The following is a 22,905-nucleotide window of genomic DNA, read 5'->3' as shown; positions in this document are numbered from 1 at the left end:
CCCTCTGGGGTAAAGAACTCCAAAGATTCACGACCCTCGGAGAGACGAAATTCCTCCTCATCTCCGTTTTAAATGGGTGACCCCTTATTCTGAAACTATGCTCCCTAATTCTAGATTCCCCCACGAGGGGAAACATCCTCTCTGCATCTACCCTGTCAAACCCTCTCAGATGGTTATACGTTTCAATAAGATCACCTCTCATTCTTCTAAGCTCCATGAGTATAGGCCCAACCCGCTCAACCTTTCTTCATAAGACAACCCCTTCATCATGGGAATCAACCTCGTGAACCTTCTCTGAACTGCCTCAAATACAAGTATATCCCTCCTTAAATAAGGAGACCAAAACTGTACGCAGTACTCCAGGTGTGGTCTCACAAATGCCCTGAATAGCTGTAGTAGGACTTCCCTGCTTTTATACTCTATCCCCCAGGCAATAAAGGCCAACATTCCATTTGCCTTCCTAATTACTTGCTGTACCTGCATGCTAACTTTTTGTGTTTCATGTACAAGGATCCCCCAGATCCCTCTTTACCGCAGCATTTTGTAATCTCTCCCCATTTAAAAAATAATTTGCTTTTTTATTTTTCCTACCAAAGTGGATAACCTCACAGTTTCCCACATTATACTCCATCTGCCAAATTTTTGCCCACTCGCTTAGCCTGTCTATATCCCTTTGCAGATTCTTTGCGTCCTCCTCACAACTTGCTTTCCCACCTATCTTTGTATCATCAGCAAATTTGGCTGCGTTACACTCGGTCCCTTCATCCAAGTCATGAATATAGATTGTAAATAGTTGAGGCCCAAGCATTGATCCCCGTGGCACCCCACTAGTTACAGTTTGCCAACCTGAAAATGACCCATTTATCCCGACTCTCTTTTCTGTTAGCCAATCCTCTAAGCATTCTAATATATTATCCCCAACCCTGTAAACCCTTAGCTTGTGCAGTAACCTTTTATGTGACACCTTATCGAATGCCTTCTGGAAATCCAAATACACAACATCTACTGGTTCCCTTTTATCCACCCTGCTCTTAACATCCTCAAAGAACTCCAGCAAATTTGTAAACTAGAGGTGATCCAAAACTTGGCTGTCCATGTCCTAACTCGTACCAAGCCCCGCTCACCCATCACCCCTTGTTTGCTAATCTACATTGGCCTCTATTTCCAAATTCTCGACCTTTTTTGTTCAAATCCATCCATGGCCTCTGCCTTCCCTATCTCTAATCTCCTCCAGCCCCACAACCCCCTCCCCCCCCTTCCCGAGATATCTGCGCTCCTCTAATTCTGCCCTCTTGAGCATCCCTGATTATAATCGCTCCACCATTGGTGGCTGTGCCTTCTGTTGCCGAGGTTCTAAGCTCTAGAATTCCCTCCTTAAATCTCTCCCCCTCGCTCTCTATCTCTCTTTCTTCCTTTAAGACGCTCCTTAAAAAACCTACCTGTTTGACCAAGTCTGTCATAATTTCTCCTTGTGTGGTTATGTGTCAATTTCTGTCTTATAATACTCCTGTGAAGTGCCTTGTGGCGTTTCACTACATTAAAGGCGCTGTATAAAATACAAGTTGTTGAAGTGAAACAGTAGATGCAATTCATATTGGCTATTGCTGCCTGTATGCACTACAGTAGAGTCATGGACTGAAAGCAAGAGGCTTAAAGCTGAGATTTGTTTGGTTGTAACCTTGTGTTGTAATGGGATAGTTGAGGTAATAGTGGGATGAACTTTGGGCCAAAGGGTCCTTGTCATCACTTGTATTTTTACGAAGAACGATAATGCAAACCTTTTTGCCCCCAATTACAGCTTTACTATTCGTATGATTTTTACAAGAATGTACGTATTTTTTTTTAAAAAAAGAGTCCTGCCTCAATTCTCATGGTATCGGGTGATTACGTGAGGCAAGCTGACTGCCATTTTGTTTTGGTGTGTCAGATGGTAGAGCCTCATGGTGCACTCTCAAAGCTGTTATAAGGTCACATTTTTCACAAAACTGACCCTGGTTGCTGACCGTGCAGAGAGACTTGGAGCACTTGTATCAGGCAAAAAAACCTGACTCAGCAGGTGCTGATAATTCTGCATACAGGTGCAGTGTCTAGCTGATGGTTAACTCTGTGTACAAGGGACAGCATCCAGCTGATGGTTAACTGTATACAAGGGACTGTATCCAGCTGATGGTTAACTCTGTGTACAGCGTCCAGCTGATGACTAACTCTATGTACAAGGTGCAGCGTTCCAATAATGGTTAATGTTGTGTACAAGTTACAGAGTACCATGGTTTTGGATAACTCTGCACACAAGGTATGGAGTTCCAGATGATAATGTTGTGCACAAGTTGCACATTTTCAGCTGATGGTTAACTCTGTGTGCAAGGTGGGGCTGACACTGCTTGGGCTTACAGGATTGTGAAGTTTGACTGCCGGTATTGAATGTGGACTTCTTGAATTCATGGAAAGCATTGGGGTACTGCTGTAGCAGCTTTGGAGGACTCTGGCATAAACACAGATATTTGGTGTAAATGGTGGGAACTATTCATTGACCGTTATCCTCAATCAGAACTGGGTTTGGTGGATATTTTATGTCTTTTGTTAATTTTTACTTTTGAAGTAAGAATTTTTGTTCTCAAATCAGAATCAGCCAGTGCTCCTATTGTGCAGTGGCCTCAAAATGCAATGGTTTAGATGGGCAGCCTCAATAAAAGAAAGCAGTGTGTGAGGCGATGGCACTGTTTGCGAGATAGGGGCCATCAGTTCAGGGCGGGTGCCTAACAGCGTTTACTGAGTGTGGGGGCACTTGTTAATCGATGAACCCTTCAGAGTAATGTTGACAGAGACTTGTGTTCAACTGCTTCCAGTCATCATTTATATTCATGCTATATTCAATGTACCTCAGCAATTTAAAAAAGAAAAGAAAAAATATATATTACTCGCAACTTCTAATTGCAATATTCATTTGTTTTACTCATGCTCTTGCAGGATACTCCGCCTCAAGAAGGAGCCTCCAATCCTGCAGCCAAAGGAGCCACCCTCCTCACTACTGGAGGCTGACCTGACTGAATTTGATGTGAAAAATTCCCACTTGCCTTCTGAGGTTCTTTATATGCTCAAGAATGTTAGGTAAGCATTCTCGAGTCAGGCCAGTTACACCACACAAATTCAGTGCTGTTGCTAGGCCTATTTGGTGTTCCTTTATGGGACAATTGTACTTAATCCACTGCCGTTTAATGTAGCAATACATTTTTTGAGTGATGCTCCTAATTCTTCATCTTGTCTCCATCACTACCAGCACTGGTAACAGCCATGCAACCAGTCTCAGTAGTCCTGATGCTAAACATATCCAAGCAATGCAGAGCAGAAAACAGCAAAGCCAAAAGAATTTTGAACTATATCCAACATATCAGCCATAGCTCCGTGATAACACACTCTCCTCTGAAGGTTGAGGGTTCAAGTCCCACTCCAGACACTTTAGCACACAATCTAGGCTGACACTCCAGTGCAGTACTGAGGGTGTGCTGCACTGTTGGAGGTGCCATCTTTTGGACGAGACGTTAAACTGAGGCACCATCTGCCCTCTTAGGTGGACGCATAAGGTCCCATGGCACTATTTCAAGGAAAAGCAGGGAAGTTCTCCCCGGTGTCCTGGCCAATATTTATCCCTCAACCCAACATCATTAAAACTGATTATTTGGTCATTATCACATTGCTGTTTGTGAGATCGTGCTTTGTGCAAATTGGCCGCCACGTTTCCTACATTACAACAATGACTGCACTTCAAAAAGTATTTCATTAGCTGCAAAGGACTTTGGGATATCCTGAGGTCTTTGAAAGGTGCTATATAAATGCAAGTCTTTTAATACAGCCAAAACAGCTGAATTAAAGTCTTAGGAGGCCATGATCAAACTGGTCATGGTCAGACCGAGTCGAGTTCTGGCTCGCAAGAGCCCAAGTGCTGGAAACAGGGCTGAGAAGAGCCATGTGGCTCATCCCCAGGGTTAGAGGCCTGAGTTACCAAGAAAGAACTGGCGTGATTGTGAGCAAATAATGGGAGATGGGCCAGCGGAGAGGTGGTGTGAGAGGGAGGGAGGAGATCCAGGTGATGAGGGGGAGAGATGAAGCTACACAAATAGAAGGGTGGAAGTGAAATGGGAAAAGATACTATACCTTCTGATGCTTTCTACAATCATGCATCAATCTTCAGTTCCCACTGCACCTGAGTGATTTATCTTCTGTATATTGTTATAGGCTAATGACGGGATTAATTATAATGCTGCATGGAATGGGTTAAATAATTCTAAAATGCTGGTAAATTGTAAGTCGTATTCGGGAAGGTATGACTCAAGCTTTGAGCTGCATTATCATTTTATTGGGCTCGTGTTCTGCCCTCCAGAGAGAGCACTTTTTAATATTGGAAAATACTGGAAATGTCAGCAGCTAAACATTTATACAATTATTTGAAGGGTTGTAATAACAGGATGACAGCACAGCACAGCACTTGTACTTGTGCTATAAAATGGTGTTTACTGTAGTCAGAAGTGATATTAACTTGCATTTATATTGTACCTTTAACATGGTAAAACGTCCCAAGGTGCTTCACAGAAGCATTATAGACAGAAATTAACACCGAACCAAAGGAGGAGACATTAGGACGGGTGATCAAAATCTAGGTCCCAGAGGTAGGTTTTAAGAAGTGCCTTAAAGGAGGAATGAGGGGCGAAGGGGTTTAGGGAGGGAATTCCAGAGCTTGGGGCCTAGATGGCTGAAGGCACAGCCGTTAATGGTGCGACGAAGCAAGTGGGGGATGTCAAAGGTCAGAGTTGAAGGAACACCGAGTTCTCGCGGTGTTGTAGGGCTGGAGGAGATTACAAAGATAGGGAACAATGAGGCTATGGAGGGATTTGAACACGAGGGTGAGAATTTTAAAATGGAGCCAGTGTAGGTCAGCAAGTACAGGGGTGATGGGTGAACAGGACATGGTGTGAGTTAGGATACAGGCTATAGAGTTTTGGATGAGTTCAAGTTATGGAAGATGGAATGCCGGCCAGGAGAGCATTGGAATAGTCGAGTCAAGGCTGGAGGTAGAAAAGGCATGGATGAGGGTTTCAGCAGTGGATGGGCTAAGGCAGGGGTGGAGATGGCTGATATTATGGATGTGGAAGTAGGTGGTTTTGGTGATTGAGAGGATTTGGGGCCGGAAACTCAGCTCCGGGTCAAATAGGATGCTGAGGTTGTGAACAGTCTCATTTAGTCTGAGACAATGGCCAGGGAAAGCGATGGAATTGGTAGCTAGGGAACGGAGTTTGTGGCCTCAGTTTTCCCAATGTTTAATTGAAGTTAATTTCGGCTCAGCCAGGACTGGAAATTGGACAAACGGTTTGACAGAGACAGCAGAGGGGTCGAGAGCGGTGGTGGTGAGGTAGAGCTGAGGCGAGTGTCGTCAGCGTGCATGTGGAAACTGACGTGGTTTCAGATGATGTCGCCGAGGGACTGCATGTAGCTGAGAAATAGGAGGGGGCCAAGGAGCGGTCCTTGGGGGACCCCAGAGGTTACGGTACGGGAGTGGGAGAAGAAGCCATTGCAGGAGATTCTCTGGCTACGACTAGGTAGATCAGAGTGGAAGCATGCACAATGGAGGAGAGACTAAATTAAAATAAAACTAAATTACACTGCAGTTATACATAAAGGATTGATTACTCTATGCTAGCTTTTACTGAGACTCTGAACATGAGACATCTTCCATGAAAATGTACTTATATTTGCACTATTCCCCTCAAGTTTAAAATAACCAGAATCTTTTTTTAATTACATATCTACTTTAAGCCAAGATCATGGAGGCCCTGTTTTCATGCTTTGGGTCTCTCGTTCTAAGCAAGGGCGATTATTCACAGAGGTCTGTCTCTATCAGGCTGACTCAGTGCCTTTTGGGTGCATCACTGTTCATGGTTTAATGAGCAGCTAGATGATGCTGTAACAGTGTTTCAAGCACTGCTCTGTCCCTTCAGGCTCCTGCTTTCTTTCCTAGTTCCAAGGCATATAGTGTTCATTTTATCCACCTTTGGAAGGATGAAGAAGCTCTACAGCATTCAAAATCCAGACCATTTGGCCCTGAGGCTAATGCTTGACCAACTGAGCTACCTGACCTCCATCACTAAAAGCTAGCGAGCAGGTACAAAAGGCTAATAAAATGTTGGCCTTTATCTCAAGAGGGGTGGAAGTTAAGTTACACTTATATAAAGCTCTGGTTAGACTCCATTTAGAGAAGTGTGTTCAGTTCTGGGCAACGCACCACAGGACATATTGGAAGGGATACAGCGCAAATTCGCCACAATGATACCTGAGCTAAAAGGGTTAAATTATGAAGACAGATTGCATAGATTAGGCTTAAATTTCCTTGAGTATAGCGGATTAAGGGATGATCTAATTGAGGTGATGAAGATGATTAAAGGATTTGATAGGGTAGGTAGAGAAAACTATTTCCTTTGGTGGGGTGTTCAGAACAGATCGGCCATGATCTGTTCAAATGAGGGATCTGAACTTCTGGTCGTTTTATAAATTTGGGTCCCGTACCCTGATGACCCAGTGGTAAAGGTACTGCAATATTAAGCCATGCAGTCTGTAAGGCCTTAGATTCGATCCCCAATCTGTACTAATCTCGGCCTGGTCAGTGGTCCGAGTACTACCATTGGCCTCCCAGTCACCGGGTGGGGGAAGGGAAGCTAGGGGTTCTGCTGTTGATTACTGCTGGAAAGTGCACATTGGGTGAGGACAAGATCGGACTCGTCTGTGACTAAATTAATCATAAAATAATCTGTCTGCACTTGCTGACTAGGCCTATGCACGAAAATAGCAATTTGACTGAACTGTTCCCTGAAGTGTTGGAGGCTGTACGCATCTGTGGAACTGTACTCCAATGAGAGAATGGAACTCAGACTATCCTGAATAACACTGTGACATGCAGTGTATGTACATCCAGAGTCAAATTCTGGGAAACTTCCCTTACTGCTACTGCTCTACTGAAGGCACTGACCTGCACTCTGGTGCTGTTCTGCAGATACAAGCCGCATCTGGTAACACACGGCTGCCCAGGTATGAGCCTAGATAGTGTTTGGGAGGGGGCTACTTCACCACTGGGAGGGGACATCACAGCAAAGACCAAATCTGTCCCCACCAGATGTCAACACATGGATACCTCCAGTGAAAGTCATCAGATGGTTAATAGGGGACCCTGGCTGATTTTTAAAAACTATATATATATTTTTATTCTTTTCCCTCCACCTCAGTCTAAAAGCAGGGGTTTCCTGTTGGCAATTGCCATGTGCCAGTAACTGACCTGGCCGAGAGCAGTGAACTCAGTGCACACCAGGGAATTGCTGTCTTTTTTTTTTATTGCAGTGCTAAATGTTATTGATATTCCTGAATTGGCTTTTAGGAGGCTCACAAGAGCAGCCTGGGATGAAACTCTGTCAGATTATTTCTCCCTCAGTGGGCCTTCAGTTTATGCCTCCCTCCCATGGCATGGTTTAACATTAATTACATATTATTAGGATACTAAACAACATAGAAAAAGTAAAGTTGGGACACTCGGCACACACCAGGGAATTATTGTATGGTTCGGTTCTCCCCACTGAGCTATATATATACACTCTTTGATTGCAAAATACCAGTTCCATTCTGCGCCTTTACAGGAAGCAGGGAAAGCCCTGGGTGAGCACATAGCTGTTTCAGAGCTGGTTCTGATTTGATTGTTTATAGTATGGGTGCAGTGCCAATAAGGGAGTGTAAATAGTAGTGATGTGAGTGAAGCTCCTTACGAAAATAAATCGGGACTGATCACACCAGTGACTGGCTCTGCTGTGAATCACGAATGAGGGTCAGTGTGAGCACAGTGTTGAACCTTCTGATAGAGCCTACACTCAAACGCAAACCTATCTCTTTTACTGATCCCGGTGGGCCCGCTGTGCATTTGCAGCATCTTTTGTTACTGGCATTGCAGCGCTAAATTGTGTCGCTCTTTATGCTTGCAGAGTGTTGGGACACTTTGAGAAACCACTGTTTCTGGAACTGTGTAAGCACATGTTCTTCGTGCAGTTCCACGACGGGGACTACATCTTCCGTCCAGGCGAGATCGACGACAGCATTTACGTGGTACAAGACGGGCGGCTGGAACTCTGCATCAACGAGAATGTAAGAATGTGCTTCACCCCTGTACCGAAGAGCAGCTTTAACCATTTACAATCATTTTGTTCCAGTACTGTTGAGCAGTGGCATGTTCTGGCTCACATCAAAAAATCAAACTGTTAGAGGATTACTAATTTTAATATGCTCCCTTTTCTATCTTTTTTAATAGTTATGTTTAAATAGTGCAGGCTAATCACGTTGGAGTTATTGTCCGAGAAGAGTTGCACTGTTTGACGTATGTGATGGAGCTGAGTTTACATTGTGGCCAATAGTAATTACTCAAGATGGTTCAGTTGTGACAGGGGATTTAATCACATTGTCAGGCCCAATAAATCCTCCCAGCCAGTGTCTTCTGCTACTGACTGTATCTCTGCCAGATCTTCCATCCTGTTATTGACTACTCTACCCATGTTAATCTGACTTTCTCACACTGTCTGGCTCGGTAACTCATCCAAGCCAGTGCCCTGTGTTTCTGACTGTATCCCTACTGATGTTAATCCAGCTCCCTCACACTGTCACTCAGTAATTCCTTGCCCCCAGCACCCTGTGTTGCTGACTGTATCTCCACCTATGTTAATCCAGCTCGCTCTCACTGTCACTCAGTAACTCCTTGTCCCCAGCACCCTGTGTTGCTGACTGTATCTCTACTGATGTTAATCCAGCTCCCTCTCACAATCGTAGTAGGTAACTCATCCAAATCCATGCCCTTTATTTCTACTGATATTGATCCAGCGTATTAAAGGCTTTGCAGCCTCTCCCAGCTGTATTCCTGGTGATGTCCTTACTGCTTAAATATAAATACTCCAAATAAAAGAACTGCAGAACGACTGAAATAAAGTATGAACTGTATTGTATTTGCTTCATGGGTTCTTTGCTTAAGAATTCATAGCAACACTGCTATTGCAAACTCGTTGGTTTATTAACAAAGGTTTAACAATCACACTACACATTACCAGATTATCCACCAGGCTAACAACCGCATACCTCATCGTGGGTGACCTAGACCTAACTGACTGGGGTTTTATTAAGTCTTGTGGACATCACGTGACTGGCTAATCCACACACAATGCAACAGCTCCACAAACCTGTGAGCATCCTCACAGATGCATACATTACATAAACAAATCGTTCTTTTATTAATCCTAACGTCTACAAGACCGGTGCAGCAGCAAAACAACTCTGCCAAGTGTCTTGTTATTAGTGAAAGAAAGAATGGAAGGCTTGCAGATATATGTCTCAGAAAAGCCCCCAAGGGCTTAACATGAAACAAATTGCTTTGAAGGTGAAGTGGCAGCCACTTTGCACATATCAAGGTCCCCTAACAGTAATGAGGTGAATGACCAGTTAATCTATTTTTGATAGTGATGGTTGAGTGAGTAATGTTGACCAGGATACTTGGAGAGCTAACTGCTCTTTGAATAGTGCCATGAAATTTTTAATGCCTAGGTTAACCACCCAAACAGGCAGATGTGGCCTTGGTTTAATGTTTCATCTGAAGGATGGCATTCCTCTGACGAAGGCACACAAGTGGCAGCTTGGATCATATCCTTGAACCCACAGCCTTCTGACTGAGCGAAGCCAACAGTGAATTGTGCATCAGCTTTCAATTACTTATGTGCAGTATAAGCTAGCCGGTGTATTTGCAAAGACCCACAAAATAGCCATTTTGCCACGAATGTTCCCTTTTCTGGGTTTCTCGGTGTCTAACTTCTCTTGTGATCAAAGGGTGGCCATGCAATCTGCATTCCATGTCAATGACATTCCATAATTAGCTACTAGGACGCTTACAAGAGTATCCTGGGATGAAACTCGCCTTGTTTCTTGCCCAGTGGGCCTTCAGTTAATGCCTCCCTACCATGGCATGGTTGACGTCGGGAGCATCTTGAAATAAGATGACTTGAAATCTTATAAAATACATGTTAAGATAAATAAATAACATAGAATAGGTAAATATTATAGATAGATTTTTGTTAAGTAAGGGTTGGGGGACCAAGTTCCTTTTGAAGGGTGAAATCAAGAGGGATGATTAAAATTCAAGTTGAAGGGATGTGTTTTGAGGATGTTTTAAAGGTGGGGAAATCAGCTAAGCTCCCACTTGCAGTCAGTCGACACGCTCAGCATTGGAACCCACAGTTTTCAGATTCATGATCTCGTACCTATCTCTTACACCGATACACTGTGTCGAGTAACAATCAAAATATACATTTTGCAGTGGTTAGTAGGGTTAATGGAGTCAAATTAATGACTTTGGCACTTTATGTAGTTACTTGAATGTTAATTTTTGTTCTTTGCTTGATTAGGATGGCACTGAGGTTGTTGTGAAAGAAGTACTGCCAGGTGACAGTGTGCACAGTCTCCTCAGTATCCTGGATGTCATCACTGTGAGTAAATACACCACAACATGCAGGCAATTTTATTGAGGGTGTTAGTTGCCTGGAGTGAGTCATGCACTTTTAAATAAATTCTTGTGATCTGTGCGGGGCGGTTTGGATTGGAATTTTATTCTGACAGTTTTTTAATTTTTGTAAAATATTTAACATTGTTCAGTTTTTTGATTTATAGAAATGTATGTTCTTTTCACAAAGCATGGCTCCTCTGTGTTCCTATTAAACAGAGTGCAATACACTTTTCCTCATACAATTACTGGAATTAATTGCCCTCATGTCTGGTTATATTTTACTAGATCATTCCTCCCCTGCCTTTACCCCTCCCGCTCCCCCTCCCTCGGCCTTTCCCCTCCCCCGGCTTTACCCCTCCCTCGTATCTTGGAATTCTATCTAATGAAACCTGCTGGGTTTCTAACCAATCTCTTTTTTTTTTAAATGTCTGAATTTTTCTCCCCTCCTGGCTCCTGTTGGGGTATGGTTACTTGGTCACCATTACCTCACCCAGAATGTGTGAGCCCAGACAGTGAGTGCCAGCAGGCTGTTGGATATTGGGGCACATCACAACCAACTATAATGCTGCCCTCACCCAACACGCACAAGTGTGTTTTCCAGTAGGAGTCACTGGATAGTGTTCAGATGCAGGAATTGTGGCTGAATCCCACCCCCACACCTCAAAGACCAAGAGTACTGAGGCCAATTATTACAGCTCAACAGTCCGTTCCATACTGGGAAGTTAACTTATCAAATAAGGCAGGAAGTTCTTGCTTTATGTGCTTTGAGTTTGATTGACTTGTACAGGTACTGGATCTTCAGGTCTGGCTACTTATGGACTTCCCATGCACTCCTTTCATCCAGTCCCACTTCCAACTCTAAGGGCCCAAGTTTCCACACGATAAACGGGCGCCCCTCCGAGCTGGGCGCCTGTTTTTCGCGCCTAAAACGGCGCCTAAAAAAAAAGCGCTATTCTCGAGCGCCCTGCAGCTCCTTGTCTGCCTGGCGCGGCACCCGGGGGGGGGGCGGGTACCATTTAAATTAGTTTTTTTCCTGCCGGCAATGCTGTGCGTGCGCGTTGAAGCGTTCGCGCACACGCAGTGTGAAGGAAACATTGGCATTCGGCCATTTTTGTAGTTGTTTCATTTTTGAACATTTTTTGATAAAAGCACATTGCCCTTCCATGATCAGCACTGAGGCTTCTTGCAACAGTGAGAAGGTGCAGGAAGCCTCAAAGTTGAGGCAGCCGTTTCCCTCCCCACCCCCGCCCGCCGTCGGGAACGAACGGAACGGCTCCCCCCCCCCTTCCCCCCCGCGGGAACGAACGGAAAGGCTCCCCCCCCTTTCACACTCTAAGCGACTCAATATTGATACAACTTCAATATTGTGCATGCATTATTTTTCCGTGTATCTCCCCTTTTCTTTGCTCAGACAAGCTCCTGCCTCTGAGTCAGAAGGTTGTGGGTTCAAGTCCCACTCCAGAGACTTGAGCACATAACCTAGGCTGACACTCCAGTGCTGCACAGAGAGTACAGAGGTGCCATCCATTGGATGAACTGAGGTCCCGTCTGCCCTCTCGGGTGGGCGTAAAAGATCCCATAGTACTATTTTTTAATGAAGAGCAGGGCAGTTCTCCTCTGTGTCCTGGTCAATATTTATTCCTCAACCAACATCAGTAGAACAGATGATCTGGTCATTTATCTCATTGCTGATTGTAGGGGCTTGCTGTGTGCAAATTGGCTGCTGCATTTCCTACATTACAGCAATGACTACACTTTGAAAGTACTTAATTAGCTGTAAAGTGCTTTGGGATGTCCTGTGGTCATGAAAGACACTATGTAAATACAAGTTCCTTTTTTTTTCTTGCTTGAGTCATAGAGGTCAAGAACACCTCTGCTACCTGGCCCCAAAATGGTCATTCTTCACTTGACCCGATCGAGTGAAAACCAGTTGACTATCAGCTGAGCCTGCTCCCGACCCTAGCCTCGACTGACTCCCACACTCGCACACACTTCCAACAGAAATCATTGGATAACGATGGGGTGCGGAAACCCTGGCTGACTGTCACACCCAACCCCAATCGCTCCCCACCTTTCTTCGCCTGGGGCACTGAAACTGATTGTAGTGCTCCAACCATTGCTGAGGCCAGCTAACATGCACAGATGAGAAGGTATGAATCTGAGCCTCTTTGTTGTGCATGGCATAGTCCTACGCAGGGCATTGTCTATACCCACTGAGTCATTGGGGGACACCTAATGTGTTTTTAATTTCTATAATACCTACATAAGGGAACATTATTCGCCTTCCGCTGCATTGTTCCTTAGGCCTGTAATGAAACAATCTTGATGTAAGTAACTGAAGTTTACCTAAATGGCAAACTGTTCCTTGGGGATGTTGCTCGGCCGAGCAAAGCGACTTCTCCTTCCTGATTCACCTCTCCACATCCCCACATGTGGCCTTCCTTCGTTATTTTGACCAGATGAAATTAAGTGCCATGATGAGGTTACATTGGAGTAGCAATACTGTATATGGTGTGCTTTAAAATGTCGTGTGATCTATTAGTTTGCTAAAGTGTTACTGTTTTGCTGAATTTGCAGGGTTACCCTGCTCCATATAAAACTGTGTCTGCCCGGGCAGTGTGCACATCCACTGTTCTGCGATTGCCAGCCAGCGCTTTTCAGTCAGTCTTCCAGAAGTACCCAGAGACCCTGGTCAGAGTGGTTCAGGTAAGAATACATTGGTATTTACAGCAACTGCTGCAGTGCAGGGTGCAGCTGAGTATTTGACTTGCATTGCTGAGTTTAGTCCTGGGAGTGGGGGGCGGGGAGGTTGCTGGTTCGGTGTGGTCTGAATCGTGGAGGTGGGGGGGGGGGGGGGGGGGGGGGGTGACACCAGAGCAACCTTCTGTATCACACTCCCATGTTCACAATTAAGATTGGTCTCCTGTGGCTGAGTAGATCCACAAAAGAGGTAGTTCAATGCCAGATCCGCAAGAAGTGGGTTTTCACTGCCCTGGAACAAGATAGGTTGGGCGATTTTCACTGCGGAGTGCTGTCTACTGCACGAGATCCTCCTGTTGTATTTGACAGCACCGTCGTAATATAATAGCATCTTAATTTGTGAACTTTGGCAAGGTCCAACTGTCTGATTTCCTTTTCCGTGATCTATATACTGAAGCAGGTGTGCACTGTAATTATTGTCCTATAATAATTTGATTAACTGAAGGAATCACTTGAAGCCTTGCCCAAAGAAAAGTTGTGCAGGTTGTTCAGGCAGGGTCTCCATATCAAACAAGTAATGGATTGGGAATGTTACATATGCAAAAGTGAAGTGGAATACTATGATCTTTTTGTAAATACCGACTCTTCATTGAGGTATAGCTGATGACCTTATATGGTGCACCTAATGGTGTGGTACGGCTGAGCACTGAACAATGATGTGTGTAATCCTATTCTTCCGTACCCACCCTGTGCTGCCTTGCCCGCCTGTCTGCCCCTTCCCCCTCCCACATTTCTCTCACACATTAATTATTGGCAGAGTTGGCACTTATCTCGTAACTAAACCCCTAACCACTAGCCAGTCACCATGCAAAGAGCTGACAGCAGATATGGATCCACCAAGAAAGTTCAACAATGGATGACCCATTCTTTAGCATGAGTGAAAGCAGGCACAGACCCTTGCCCATTGACATATATTTTGGTCACATACTAGAAATGTTACAAGTACACTGTTACAGCACTACAAAGGGATGTTGTACTTGAGGGATCGAAGACAGACTCTATTTGGTTAGAATTAAGCAGCAACAGAGGAGCTATTATGTTGCTGGGTGTATACAGTAGGCCATGAAATAGTGGGATGGAGATAGGCGAGCAAATTTGAGGGCAAATTGCAGAAAGATGCATGATCTTTAGAGTAGTGATATTGGGGTACTGGGAAAATAACTGTAAAGGGCAAAGAAGGGGAGGAATTCTTGAAATGTATGCTAGAGAAGTTTCTTGATCAGCATGTTATCAGCCCAACGAGGAAGGAAGCAGTGCTGTATCTGGTTCTGGGAATGAAGTGAGGCAAGTGGAGCATGTTTCAGTGGGAGAGCATTTGGGAAACAGCGATCACAATAGCATTGGTTTAGAATAGTTCTGGAAAAGGACAAGGAAAAATCAAATGTGAAAATATTCAACTGGAAGAGGGCTAATTTCAGTGTTGTAAAAGAATCTGGCACAGTTGGATTAGAATCAAAGATTGTCAGGTTAAACAGTAAATGTGCAATGGGGGGCCTTCAAGGAGGAGATAATTTGGGTACAGACTAGACACATTCCCATGAGGAGGAAAAGAAGGGCATCCAAAGCTAGAGCTCCCTGGGTGACTAAAGATCTAGAGATTAATAGCAAACAGAAAATGGAGGCTTATGTTAAATATCAGGTTCATAATTCAGTAGAGAACCAAGCTGAGTACAAAAAGTCCAGAGGAGCACTGAAAGAGGAATAACAGGGACAAAGGGAGTGTATGAAAATAGATAAGCAGGTAAGATGAAAAGGAACTCAAAAGTCTTTTATAAACATGTAACTAGTAGAAGATGCGGCCGATTAGCGACCAAAAAGGAGATCTTCTTGCGGAGGCCGAGCATGGCTGAGGTAGTAAGTGAGTACTTGCCATTTGTCTTCATTAAAAGAAGAGGATGCTGTAAATGTCATAGTAAAGGAAGAGACAGTAGAGAAATTAGATAGGATAAAAATAGATAAAGAGGCGGTATTTAAAAGGTTGGTAGCTCTCAAAATAGAAAAAAGTCACCAGGTCCAGATGGGATGCATCCTAGGTTGCTGAGGGAAGTGAGGGTGGAAATTACAGAGGCTCTGGCCACAATCTTCCAATCCTTCTTGGATATGGGACTGTTGCCAGAGGACTGGAGGATTACAAATTTTACATTCCTGTTCAAAAAAGCCGAGAGGGATAAACAGGCCAGTCAGCCTAATGTCGGTGGTGGGGACATTTTGAGACAATAATCCGTTACAAAATTAATTGGCACGTGGAAAAATATGGGTTAATAAATGAAAACCAGCATGGATTTGTTAAATCTGTGTTCGACTAACTTAATTGAGTTCTTTGATGAAGTTAAGCGAGGGTTGATCAGGGTCGTGCGGTTGATGTTGTGTATATGGACTTTCAAAAGGTGTTTGGTAAAATACCACATAATAGACTTGTTAGCAAAATTGAAGTCCATGAGATTAAAGGGGCACTGGCAGCATGGATACAACATTGGCAAAGGGATAGAAAGCAGAGCGAGAGACTGGGTGTTTTTCAGACTGGAGGGAATTGTGCAGTGGTGTCCTCCAGGGGTCAATGTTAGGACCACTGCCCTTTTTAATTTATATTAATGACCTGGACGAGGGTATACAAGGCATACATGGATGAACTTCAGCAATTGTACATCCCTGTCTGGAGTAAAAATAAAACGGGGAAGGTGGCTCAACCGTGGCTAACAAGGGAAATTAAGCATAGTGTTAAATCCAAGGAAGAGGCATATAAATTGGCCAGAAAAAGCAGCAAACCTGAAGACTGGGAGAATTTTGTAATACAGCAGAGGAGGACAAAGGGTTTAATTAGGAGGGGGAGAATAGAGTATGAGAGGAAGCTTGCTGGGAACATAAAAATTGACTTCAAAAGCTTCTATAGATATGTGAAGAGAAAAAGATTAGTGAAAACAAACGTAGGTCCCTTGCAGTCAGATTCGGGTGAATTTTTATAATGGGAAATAAAGAACTGGCGGACCAGTTAAACAAATATTTTGGTTCTATCTTCACGAAGGAAGACACAAATAACCTTCCAGAAATACTAGGGGACCGAGGGTCCAGTGAGAAGAGGAACTGAAGGAAATCTTTATTAGGCGGAAAATTGTGTTAGGGAAATTGATGGATTGAAGGCCGATAAATCCCCGGGGCCTAATAATCTGCATCCCAGAGTACTTAAGGAAGTAGCCCTAGAAATAGTGGATGCATTGGTGATCGTTTTCCAACAGTCTATCGACTCTGGATCGGTAGCTAATGTAACACCACTTTTTAAGAAAGGAGGGAGAGCGAAAATGGGTAATTATAGACCAGTTAGCCTGACATCAGTAGTGGGAAAAATGTTGGAATCAATTATTAAAGATGAAATAGCAGCACATTTAGAAAGCAGTGACGAGATCGGTCCAAGTCAGCATGGATTTATGAAAGGGAAATCCTGCTTGACAAATCGTCTCGAATTTTTTGAGGATGTAACTAGTAGAGTGCACAAGGGAGAACCAGTGGATGTGGTGTATTTGGACTTTCAAAAGGCTTTTGACAAGGTCCCACACAAGAGATTGGTGTGCAAAATTAAAGCACATGGTATTGGGGGTAATGTACTGACATGGATGGAGAATTGGTTGGCAGACAGGAAGCAGAGAGTCGGGATAAACGGGTCCTTTTCAGAATGGCAGGCAGTGACTAGTGGGGTGCCGCAGGATTCAGTGCTGGGACTCCAGCTATTTACAATATACATTAATAATTTAGATGAGGGAATTGAGTATAATATCTCCAGGTTTGCAGATGATACTAAGCTGGGTGGCGGTGTGAGCTGTGAGGAGGACGCTAAAAGGCTGTAGGATGACTTGGACAGGTTAAGTGAATGGGCAAACGCGTGGCAGATGCAGTATAATGTGGATAAATGAGAGGTTATCCAATTTGGGGGCAAAAACACGAAGGCAGAATATTACCTGAATGTTGGCAGATTAGGAAAAGGGGAGGTACAACGAGACCTGGGTGTCATGGTACATCAGTCATTGAAAGTTGGCATGCAGGTGCAGCAGGCGGTGAAGAAGGCAAATGGTATGTCAGCCTTTATAACTAGGGGATTTGAGTATAGGAGCAGGGAGGTCTTACTGCAGTTGTACAGGGCCTTAGTGAGGCCTCACCTGGAATATTGTGTTCAGTTTTGGTCTCCTAATCTGAGGAAGGACGTTCTTGCTATTGAGGGAGTGCAGCGAAGGTTCACCAGACTGATTCCTGGGATGGCAGGACTGACATATGAGGAGAGACTGGATCGACTGGGCCTGTATTCACTGGAGTTTAGAAGGATGAGAGGGGATCTCATAGAAACATATCAAATTCTGACGGGATTGGAGAAGTTAGATGCGGGAAGAATGTTCCCGATGTTGGGGAAGTGCACAGCCAGGGGACACATTCTTAGGATAAGGGGTATGCCATTTAGGACTGAGATGAGGAGAAACTTCTTCACTCAAAGTTGTTAACCTGTAGAATTCCCTACCGCAGAGAGTTGTTGATGCCAGTTCATTGGATATCTTTAAGAGGGAGTTAGATATGGCCCTTACGGCTAAAGGGATCTCTAGGGGTATGGAGAGAAAGCAGGAAAGGGGTACTGAGGTGAATGATCAGCCATGATCTTATTGAATGGTGGTGCAGGCTTGAAGGGCCGAATAGCCTACTCCTGCACCTATTTTCTATGTTTGCAGATGACACAAAACTCGGAAATGTAGTAACGGTGAGGAGGATAGTAACAGACTGCAGGAGAACAGACTGGTGAAATGGGAAGACACATGGCAGATAAAATTTAACGCAGAGAAGTGTGAAGTGATTCATTTTGGTAGGAAGAATGAGGAGAGCCAATATAAACAAAATGGTACAATTTTAAAGGGGTGTAGGAACAGAGAGAGACCTGGGTGTGTACGTACACAGGTATTTGACGGTGGCAGGACAAGTTGAGAAGGTGGTTAAAAAGGCATATGGGAATCTTGGCTTTATAAATAGAGTATGGAATACAAAAGCAAGGAAGTTATGCTGCACCTTTATAAAACACTGGTTATGCCCCACACTTTAGGATGGGTGTCGAGGCCTTGGAGAGGGTGCAGTGGAGATTTACTAGAATAGGGGAAGGTTTGGCCTGGACATCCAACTTCGATATTGGCATTTGATTTGCTTTGCTATTACCATATGAAAGATGATGACTAGAATAGTACCAGGGATGAATGACTTCAGTTACGTGGAGAGCCTGGAGAAACTATGCTTGTTCTCCTTAGAGAAGAGAAGGTTATGAGGAGATTTGATCGAAGTGTTCAAAATCATGAAGGGTTTTGATGGAGTAACTAAGGAGAAACTATTTCCAGTGGCAGAAGGGTCGGTAACAGAGGACACAGATTTAAGGTCATTGGCAAAAGAATCAGAGGAAAAAGAAATGTAGCATAGAGTTGCTTTGATCTGGAATGCACTGCCTGAAAGGGTGGTGGAAGCAGATTCAATAATAACTGGCCTAAGAGAACTGGATAAATAGTTGAAGGGAACAATTTACAGGGCTGTGGGGAAAGAGCTGGAGAGTGGGACGAATTGGATAGCTCTTTCAAAGAGTCAGCACAGCCATGATAAGCAGAAAGGTCTCCTGTGCTGTATCATTCTATGATTCTATAAAATGTAAATGGCTCTGTAAATAAACTGGGCGCCATATCTCGCTGATGACCAATGAATGTTGTTTCAGCCAATGGAATTGGCAGTGAAATTACCATTAACCATGAGAGTAACATTTTTTACATACACTAGGAATAATCTTATGCTTTGCCATTAGCAAAATCTCCGCAGTGTTGTTGTCACTGAGCTTATAAAGTACACTTTAATGTTGTACTAGTCTGTTTCTCGTGTGCTGTAAATTCTACATTGTTCATTACTTCCACCATCAGTGACAGTAAGCAACCATCAGTATTTCACTGAGTTTTTCTGTAACTCAAAACGTTCTCCAGGCACAACTCCAGTTTGTAAGGATAAAATCTGTAATTGTATCCCTGGGTGCTTTTCACAGTTCAAGTGGACATAGTTCCACACCTACCACTGTGCTCTCATGAAATCCTTCTAAAACTGATGTGGTATTGAGGATAACAGTGCTGTCTCTCTTTTTCTCAGATAATCATGGTGCGCTTGCAGAGAGTGACCTTCCTGGCTTTACACAACTATCTGGGCCTGTCCAAGGAGCTGTTCAATTCGGTATGTGATAAAAACAGGAAGAATAAATAATCCTTGCCCACCTGGCTTGAAAAACAAATTCATTATTCCAGAATTTAACTAATCCGCCCCCTTGTTGGGTGCTGGCATGAGTTATCTTTACTGTCGTATTAAAAGTTAGAGATCCGGTAATGTATCGTTGCCTTGTGAGTCACATCACAGCTTGGGACAGCTATTATCACCGAATGTTGACTCAGAGTTGGGATTAGTGCAAATGAACTAGACAGCCAGAGCCAAAGTTTTTATTTTATTGTATCAGACATTTTTGTCACATGCAAGGCAACAGGATGGGTTTCCAGTAACTTAGTCCTTGAAGGTAAAGTCATCTGAAGGGACTTGTGCTTGTGTGTCACTCTGTTACCCAAGCCAAAAGAGCATTGGTGGGGATTATCGGTGATCGGAACATAGGAATGGCAAGTTTGAAAAAAAGACCAAGGTTCATCTTGTTCACCTCCTACCATCCTGGTAATAGCATGATGCAATAATGGAGTAATTGACTAATCATAGCAATCAAACTCTATCAATTAGTCTGCAACACCCAGACATAACATGGGGAAAACCTAGTAGTGGAGAGCTTTGGGAAGATTAGTTCGAAAGTCATTTGTTCCTCCCCAGCATGCTACACTTACCATGTCATGTCTTAAATAACTTGTTACTGCATCCAAAATGTTGTTTTCCTGAAATCTAATTTGCATTTGAATGAATCAATACTAAATTATTCTACCATCTTCCTGGGGAGTCTGCTCCATAAATTGACCACTCGCTCACTAAAATAATGTTTCCACAGATTAATAATGGGACAGAATTAACCGTAGCCGCCATTAGTTAGACCTGTCCCTGCCCGTTTAATTTCTGATGTTTTGCACGGCAAGTTGCTGTTAGTGGGAGATGGAAATAGCATGGCACCCTCAACAGGGCATCTGGGACCTGTGTGCACAGGGCAAGCAACTCTGCATTTCCTTAACCAATCAGATTGAATAATTGTTAATCAGCAGTGCAGAGTCTGAACCAGAAAGTGTAAATTAGAAAAGCGATTGTCAAATCAGGTACAGAAAGCAAAATAGAGAGAAGGAAGGAAAGAAAGATGAGATTAAGAGAGAGAGAAAAAGAGAGTGAAAGAAAAAGTAAAAAAAAATGATTTCAATTTTAAAAAATTTTAAATCTCAAACAACAATAAAAAGCTGAAGGAATGAGACTCCACACTTGTAACAGTTAATTTTCAGTGCCAGAGTTTTGACTAATTAAAATTAATCAGGGAACTAGGACTGAAACGGACAAGCCTTAACTTTCTGTGGCGAATTTAGTCTGTATTTTGAACAGGAACTTCACTCGTTCAATACGTTTGAATGGCTAACCAGACGGCCAGGTGCTGTTTTAGCACAGCTTATGGAGGAATGGCGCATCTCGGACAGCAACTTTTGTATTTTCACCTTTAGGCGAGCACGGATGGACAATTAAAGTTGCTGACAGATTTACGCATAAATATTGGTGAGTGCCGTAGCCTCACCATTGTTTTTACAGGAAATTCTGGCCCATTGAATTCAAGCGCAGGCAGTGTCCTCTGCTTCTACTGTTCTAGACAAGGTGAAATAGCTATTCATGGTCTACGTTATCTTGTCCCTTTAGAATTCTAAGCAGCAATCATATCAGCTCTCAACCTTCTATTTTTCCATTAAGAAGCTGTTCAATTTACATAATTGCTCCTCAATCCAAACCATCCTCTCAATCATTCTAGTTGCTCTCTTCTGTATCTTTTCAGTAGCTGCAATATCCTTTTTGTACAGTGGCAAACAGAACTGTGCACCAATGATTCATAAAGTCCTGTCAGCTTATGATCAAAGCTACTGATTTACAGTTTTCATGGAAAAGTAGATGGGATTGATGAATTTGATCCCCAAAACAGCAACAAAACTCACAGAATTCGACGCAATAAAAACTGAATTTGAAATGTTCAGTCACCGTAAATTGGTGTCCTTGCTTATGAGGACAACTGCCTTACTGTGACCAAAAAGCCAAATACTGCAGATGGTGGAAATCTGGACTGAAAACGCTGGAGACTCTCAGCAAGTCAGGCAGCTTCTGTCGAGAAAACACAAGTCCATTGACATTTCACACATGAACCCTTCCTCAGAACTGAATGATACTGTTAAGTCCTGACTCTAATGTACTGACTTACACGAGACACATGCTGAAGTCAAGGTCACTCAGGACCTGCACCTTTAATTCCCAGCTCTCCAGTGCTGCACTTGCCTGAGACCTCCCTTTATATACCTCAGTGGGACAGGTATGGAGTGTCTCCTGCAAGTGCACCCCTGGTGGTAAGGTATGCTTATAGTTACAGGTCATATCCAGTTACAGTCATGTATAGCATGGTAAGATACAGTTATATACAGTAATGTGAGATACATGACATACAGTTACAGATAACAACATTTAAGAAGGAGCCGTGCATGGGAAAGGAGCAAGAGGGAAAATGCAAAAAGCAGCAAAAAATACACAGGAGAATGCATAGAATGAGCTATGGTGGAGAGGTTAATGGCAGAAGTGATGTGTGCAGGAGGAATAATAAAAGACATATACAAGACACTGATTGTGTGAGAAGAACTATGGGGGATAGATACGTGGAATGGGGAGAATGAAGATCTGGTAAAGTGGAGCAGGCTCCTGCGCCTCAGGAGTCTGGTGGAAGAAATAAGTAGGTCGGCACCAAGCGTGCAGACTCAGTGCTTCGACAGACCTGAGGGGTGTTCAGGGTCTGCTTTGGAATGGGGAAGAGTCCGTTGATTAAAGCAGCATTTCCCAAAATTTAGTGACGGCCCCAGAAACATACTCCTACTCTTCTCTTTTCAAACCCCCCCCCCCGCCCTAATAAAATGGTTTGATGTTGATTGCCTGTCTGTGTTTCTGGAGGATTGAGTATGTAGTGGTTCGTCACAACACTCTTTTTAAAAAGTCAATAAATCCAGCTTCCCACTGACCTCAAATCTAGTGTCTAGATACATTACTAACAGTCACATCAACTAAATCTAGTGCCCAGATCTGAATATTATGTTCAATGGAAGGAGCAGAAGGAATAAATGTGTTTAATGAGATGGAAACCATTATGTTTGATTCATGGTTCAGAAGAATCTGGGGACAAAGTACTTCATGCAATTCATTCACATCAACCAGAAGTAGAAATTAATCGGGCGAAAAATGGAATAGATTAGCGCCACATGTTAACGCTTGCAAGGAGCTCTAAAGAGTTATCGCTCTGGTGCAGCGATATTCGCGGCGCACGCCAACTTGAAAAGGGTTTTAGCGGCGGTGCTAATACTTAGCGCCAGAGAATGTTGCGCCAG

General features: G+C 43.6%; 1 protein-coding gene across 5 annotated transcripts in view; it reads left to right on the top strand.

The window, feature by feature from the left end:
• The window catches only part of pnpla7b (patatin-like phospholipase domain containing 7b), a 354,575-nt gene that overhangs the window by 53,121 nt on the left and 278,549 nt on the right, over nt 1–22,905 (top strand). For all 5 annotated transcript variants that reach the window (XM_070862864.1, XM_070862865.1, XM_070862863.1 and 2 more), the window contains 5 exons: nt 2,968–3,108; nt 8,013–8,172; nt 10,467–10,547; nt 13,142–13,270; nt 19,466–19,546. In XM_070862864.1, the coding sequence (XP_070718965.1) occupies nt 2,968–3,108; nt 8,013–8,172; nt 10,467–10,547; nt 13,142–13,270; nt 19,466–19,546 (592 nt within the window). The remainder of the gene's footprint in view (nt 1–2,967; nt 3,109–8,012; nt 8,173–10,466; nt 10,548–13,141; nt 13,271–19,465; nt 19,547–22,905) is intronic.

The sequence above is a fragment of the Pristiophorus japonicus genome, chromosome 20 (genome assembly GCF_044704955.1).
Source record: "Pristiophorus japonicus isolate sPriJap1 chromosome 20, sPriJap1.hap1, whole genome shotgun sequence".
In the NCBI taxonomy this organism is placed as follows: Eukaryota; Metazoa; Chordata; class Chondrichthyes; family Pristiophoridae; genus Pristiophorus; species Pristiophorus japonicus.
This window is presented reverse-complemented; position numbering and strand designations above follow the sequence as displayed.